The sequence below is a fragment of the Eschscholzia californica genome, unplaced genomic scaffold (genome assembly GCF_041429995.1).
Source record: "Eschscholzia californica isolate CP2 unplaced genomic scaffold, dmEscCali1.0.p SCAF_2, whole genome shotgun sequence".
NCBI classification, from domain to species: domain Eukaryota; kingdom Viridiplantae; phylum Streptophyta; class Magnoliopsida; order Ranunculales; family Papaveraceae; genus Eschscholzia; species Eschscholzia californica.
The window spans coordinates 44,521,305-44,526,771 of NW_028238309.1; the positions used below are offsets into that span (position 1 = coordinate 44,521,305).

The 5,467-nt window shown below is 38.6% G+C and overlaps 1 protein-coding gene across 2 annotated transcripts; it reads left to right on the plus strand.

The window, feature by feature from the left end:
• Window positions 1-395: 395 nt before the first annotated feature.
• LOC147558233 (ABC transporter F family member 1) lies at window positions 396-4,932 on the plus strand. Of its 2 annotated transcripts, none has more exons than XM_086659790.1 (6): window positions 396-999; window positions 1,122-1,339; window positions 2,143-2,216; window positions 2,329-2,539; window positions 2,624-2,858; window positions 3,488-4,932. In XM_086659790.1, the coding sequence occupies exons 2-6, from the start codon at window positions 1,130-1,132 to the stop codon at window positions 4,543-4,545; spliced, it is 1,788 nt and encodes a 595-aa protein (XP_086515916.1). In that variant the 5' UTR covers window positions 396-999; window positions 1,122-1,129; the 3' UTR covers window positions 4,546-4,932. The 2 variants fall into 2 exon arrangements, with proteins under 2 accessions (XP_086515916.1, XP_086515917.1); XM_086659791.1 differs by having other exon boundaries at window positions 550-999; window positions 1,126-1,339.
• Window positions 4,933-5,467: the final 535 nt, after the last annotated feature.

A 5,467-nucleotide genomic window follows, 5' to 3' on the forward strand; every position in this document is an offset into this window, starting at 1 on the left:
CTCTTTCTGATTTTTTTTCGTCATTTTTTCCCTCTATTTTCATTCTATTTTTGTTTTAAAAATCTTCATCAACCCCCTTGGATTTCTTCGTGTCTTTTGAAAGTGTTAAATGTAGTTTGCTTATCGAAGAAAAGGACAAAAGAAAGACTTCAAACGATCTCCGTTTCTTATTAAAAACTCGTTTGACAATCTTAATTTTTTCTTATGATTTTACTTTTTTTAATTTAGTTTTCAAATGATAAAACGTTTGAAAAGTCTTTTTCATTAGTTTTGAATTGATTTCGAGTGATTTGTAAGCACTAATAGAGTTTATCAAATCTGAAATTCTCAAATGGTTAGTCCGGCACATTAAATAAGGTCTTCCATTATAAAGTTTGGAAGCCTAAGGCGGACCTCACACTATAGCCAATTGAGGTTTGAGAATATACTTTTTTTTTTTTTTTTTGTTGAAAGAACTTGAGAACAGTCGGACAGAAAGGCATCTAGGTAGTGTTGTGGTCAAATTGAATGGACGGTAGTCAATGACACAACCACAACCCACTTTGGAGTACGTGAGTAAACAAAAACCTCAGGTTGCCGCCTCTTGTGCCCCGAGGAAATGGTCGGCTCATTATTTGACCACAACCGCTTGAGAATGTGTAGTTATGTTCACTCACGTTACGTACACAAGTAGTTCCCATTTAAAAGCAAACACAAACGCTTACTACCACGTGGTATCTTCTACTTTGTTGATATCAAACTCAGCAAAAGAATACTACAACGAAACAAAAGAATTCTATAAATATCAAACTCTTACCTCCTTCACAAACCCTCTTAACCCTCAAATTTCGAGGGTGATAATTTTCTCTCTCATCTTCTTCCGCGAAGAAAGAAGAGAAATAAAACCTAACTTCATAACCAGGGAAAGAAAAAGTGAACTGAAAATCGAGAAACCCTAGTTTCTTCGATCTCAAAACTACTCTTTCCCTTTCGGATTCTCGACCGGCTAATCGTTCCAAGGTTTGTAAACGTTCTTATTGTTCCAGATCTCATCAAATTTTAGGGGTTTGGTGTTGTATTTGTTGTGTATATATTTATTAGGGTTTCTAACAGATCGATTTTGGTGTTTTTGATTGATGTAGGCAGAAATATGGTTTCAGACGCTAGCAAAAAGAAGGCAGCACAGAAGAAGGCAGCGGCGGCGGCCAAGAGAGGAGGCAAAGCAGCGGCGGCTACTTCTTCCAAGTCGGCTTCTAATGGAAGTGTTGATAAGTTAGCTAATGGAATTGGTGATATTGTGATATCAGATCGTACCTGTACTGGAGTTCTCTGTTCTCATCCTCTCTCAAGAGATATCCATGTAAGTCTTAAAATTTCTGTGTTAATGACTTGATATGTTTGGGAAATTGCTTATGTTTGTGATTCTGTTCTGTTTGGATCTGTTAGTGTATATTTGAAGATATACTAGGTGATTGTGTATTAGATTCAGGTATTAGGGTTTTAAAGTTTCATCCTTCGACAAAAAAGTGATAAAAATTTAATTTTGTTTTTTCAGAAGTCATCTCAAGTCTCGTTTGGGACTTGTATTGCTTTCAGTTTGATGCAGTATGCCTTGGGCCTTAATCCTTCAGCTTTAGATTATGTATCTATGTGTTTTCTTCAATTAATTAACATATTTCTAGGTTCTTCTGTGGTGTTTTATGTGTTCTATGTAAATTTTATTGTCATTTCAGTTATTATTAACAAGACTCGAGTTTGAGTTTTGTTAGGTTAACGTTGATTGTAGCCCAGCGTATTGCTCTAATTTGTGGAAGTGAATAGTGTTCGTGAGCTAGGATTCAGATTTTGTATGTTTTGAAGTATGTCAGTCTTTGGTGTTCTGTATTTTTGGTGTTTTATTCTGTGTTTTTTGGTGTTAATGTCGAGACCTAGTTGTGCAGAAGAAGACTTGAGGCCAATTCTCATTACTTATTGATGCATGAATAAAAGCTGTAGTTTATTGGAATTATTTTGAAACCATGTATTTTGCTTTTAGAACTTCAGTGCGATCAAGGTAGATAGATACCTGTGGTTTCCGTCTCAATTTTTGTTGGATAAGCTTGTTAACATTTTGGCATTTTGTGATACTGATACTCTTCAAAATTGTATCGTTGATGATTGCAGATAGAGTCTTTATCTGTTACCTTCCATGGTCATGATCTCGTAGTGGATTCTGAGTTGGAGCTTAACTATGGCAGGTTTGTCTGTTTTAATATTAATTTGGTTACCATATGTTTCATAAAATCTTGTCATTTTGGTAATGGAGTACTAAATTTCTCCACGTCATCCCTCTCTCTTGTGTTACTCTAGGCGTTACGGTTTGCTGGGATTGAATGGATGTGGGAAGTCTACTCTCCTTACAGCCATAGGGTGCCGGGAGCTACCTATCCCAGACCACATGGATATCTATCATCTCAGCAGGGAGATTGAGGCATCTGACATGTCATCACTTGAGGCTGTTATAAACTGTGACGATGAGAGGATTCAACTGGAAAAAGAAGCGGAAGCTTTGGCAGCAGAGGTATGTCAGACTTCAGTCATTTCAAAAAATTGTCATCTGAGAATTCACAAATTGATGAAAGATTTCCTGTTATCGTGTCTTTAGGATGGTGGTGGTGGTGAAGCTCTGGATCGCATTTACGAGCGATTAGAATCATTGGATGTAGCAACTGCCGAGAAACGTGCTGCTGAGATTTTGTATGGTCTTGGTTTTGACAAGAATATGCAAGCAAAGAAGACTCGTGATTTCTCAGGAGGATGGAGAATGAGGATAGCTTTAGCAAGAGCCTTGTTCATGAAACCCACTATCCTGTTGCTTGATGAACCTACTAATCATCTTGGTAATGTTGACCATCTCAATCTTTGTTATTGGGTCTTAGAAATTTACTCTTATGCTGGTCATCTTTTTCTTAATATAAAATACGAATTTTCAAATTCAAGAAATAAGTAAACTACTCCTTTAGGTCCTAGAATCTTCATAAAGAAGATATTTATATGTTATAAGTCTGCTAGGAGTGTGGAGTGTCTAGTTGCATTTATGTGACAATGCGGGGTAGAGTGGTAGACCTTCTTAATGTGATCTTTATCCTAAGTTTGGGGAGCTCATCCTCCTAAGCATTGAGGAGCTTCTCTCACCTTCCTCCATGTCTCAGAATTTAGTGAATATTAATGGAAAGCAATTGTCATCAATTCATATGCGCAGTTCTAGTTGTCCGTACCCCATTTACATTTGATTCCAAGGAGAAACAGAGATCTTGATTCTTTCTGGTGTGTTGTAAGGCATCGTTCTCTGTCTTTGTTAGTAAATGCTTGCCCTTTATGGAATCTCTGAAGTACACAGACTGACCTCCTTTAAGGCACTCCATGCCATGGTTGTGAGTTTTGAGTTGTAGATCATGTGAATTTGCAGAAGACCCGTAAGATACTTTTCATAAAGTATGACTTACTCTTATTTCCCTTGTGCCGACAGATCTGGAAGCTTGTGTCTGGTTGGAGGAGACACTGAAGAATTTTGACAGGATCCTGGTTGTTGTGTCTCACTCCCAAGATTTTTTGAATGGGGTTTGCACAAATATCATCCACATGCAAAGCAAGAAGCTAAAACTCTACACTGGTAATTTTGATCAATATTTGCAGACCCGTTCTGAACTTGAAGAGAACCAGATGAAGCAGTACAAATGGGAGCAGGAACAAATCTCAAATATGAAAGAGTACATTGCTCGTTTTGGTCATGGATCTGCAAAGCTGGCTCGCCAAGCCCAGAGTAAGGAGAAGACATTAGCAAAAATGGAACGTGGTGGGTTAACTGAAAAGGTGGCTAGGGATTCGGTTTTGACCTTCCGCTTCACTGATGTTGGGAAGCTTCCCCCTCCGGTGCTCCAATTTGTTGAAGTCTCATTTGGTTACTCAGAAGAGCATCAAATATACAAGAACATAGACTTTGGGGTGGACCTGGACTCAAGAGTTGCACTTGTGGGCCCCAATGGAGCTGGTAAGAGTACACTGCTGAAATTGATGACAGGGGATTTAATGCCTCAAGAAGGCATGGTTCGTCGCCACAACCACTTGAGAATTGCTCAATTCCATCAGCATTTGACCGAAAAACTTGATGTAGAACTATCCGCAGTCAAGTTCATGATGAGGGAGTACCCTGGAATCGAAGAAGATAAAATGAGGGCTGCAGTTGGGAGGTTCGGTTTAACGGGCAAAGCTCAAATGATGCCAATGAAGAACTTATCAGATGGACAAAGGAGCCGAGTGATTTTTGCTTGGTTAGCTTGGAGGCAGCCACACATGTTACTACTTGACGAGCCCACTAACCATCTGGACATAGAGACTATTGATTCCTTGGCAGAGGCTTTGAAGGAATGGGACGGTGGTCTGGTTCTTGTTAGTCATGACTTTAGACTCATCAACCAGGTGGCTCAAGAGATATGGGTCTGTGAGAACCAGAAGGTTACCAAATGGGGAGGAGATATTATGCAATTTAAGCGACACCTCAAGAGCAAGTGCGGTTTATCTGATTGAGAAACTGCTAGGTGGAGAGAGAGCGAGAGAGAAGGAATTTACCCTTAAGTTAAATATATATTTTCATTAATAGTTATATGCTCTTAGGCAAGTTCGCTTCACTCTCATCCTTCTCTCTCGCCAGTACTAAGATGATAGTTTATACGGATGATGACGAGATCAAGAGAGGCAGTATGAATCAATGCCAGTTATTGGTACAGGTTTGATCTTTTTCTGCTGGCTTAGGAGATGAAATCTTTTCGACATTCTTATTACTTCAATTTTTCTTTTTATTGTTTTGATTATGCAAGGAGATACTACATGATCCGGCTTTTTGTTTTAATGGTAGACGGGGATAATATTCTGAATTCTTAAAACCTATTTATGTTATTGTTCCATTGGATTTCATATTCAAGTTGTACTTGGAGAATAAGTAAAGATTCTCTCTCTCTCTCTCTATATATATATATAATATTCAGAATAGTTAACCGTGTTTTACTTCCCGGTCCGACGTTAATATATTTTCTGCAGATCCCTTACCTTTTGGGATAATTGTAGGCGAACCAGCGTCACCTGGAGCCTCTGTGCTCCAAACTCTCTCAGCGACAGGCCCCATCTGTCCACATATACGTACTTCTCAGGAGGGCAGCCTTGTGGGTTTAACCTGCGGGCAGTCCGCCCACAGCTCCTCGGTTTACATATAAACAGGGCACATGTTAGATACAAATTTAGTGAAATAATTGAAACTGTTATGAATATTCTGACATTCAAAGTTAGTTGTTTATGTATAAACAGGAATTATGTCAGAAAGAAACCAACTGACAAAGAACATCATAAAGAGTAGTACTGTAGAAGAATGAGAAGTGTCATGGAAGACTTTGGGTCAAGGAAGCTAGTTTTCTCCTAACTTTGTCTTGTCTCAATCTTTTCTGGGTTTATAATA

Bases quoted from the DNA above. Each gene is read 5' to 3' on its own strand.
- LOC147558233 (XM_086659790.1), top strand. From the start codon at position 1,130: ATGGTTTCAGACGCTAGCAAAAAGAAGGCAGCACAGAAGAAGGCAGCG. The intron at 1,340-2,142 runs GTAAGTCTTAAA...TGATGATTGCAG, and splicing joins CTCTCTCAAGAGATATCCAT to ATAGAGTCTTTATCTGTTAC. The intron at 2,859-3,487 runs GTAATGTTGACC...TTGTGCCGACAG, and splicing joins TGAACCTACTAATCATCTTG to ATCTGGAAGCTTGTGTCTGG.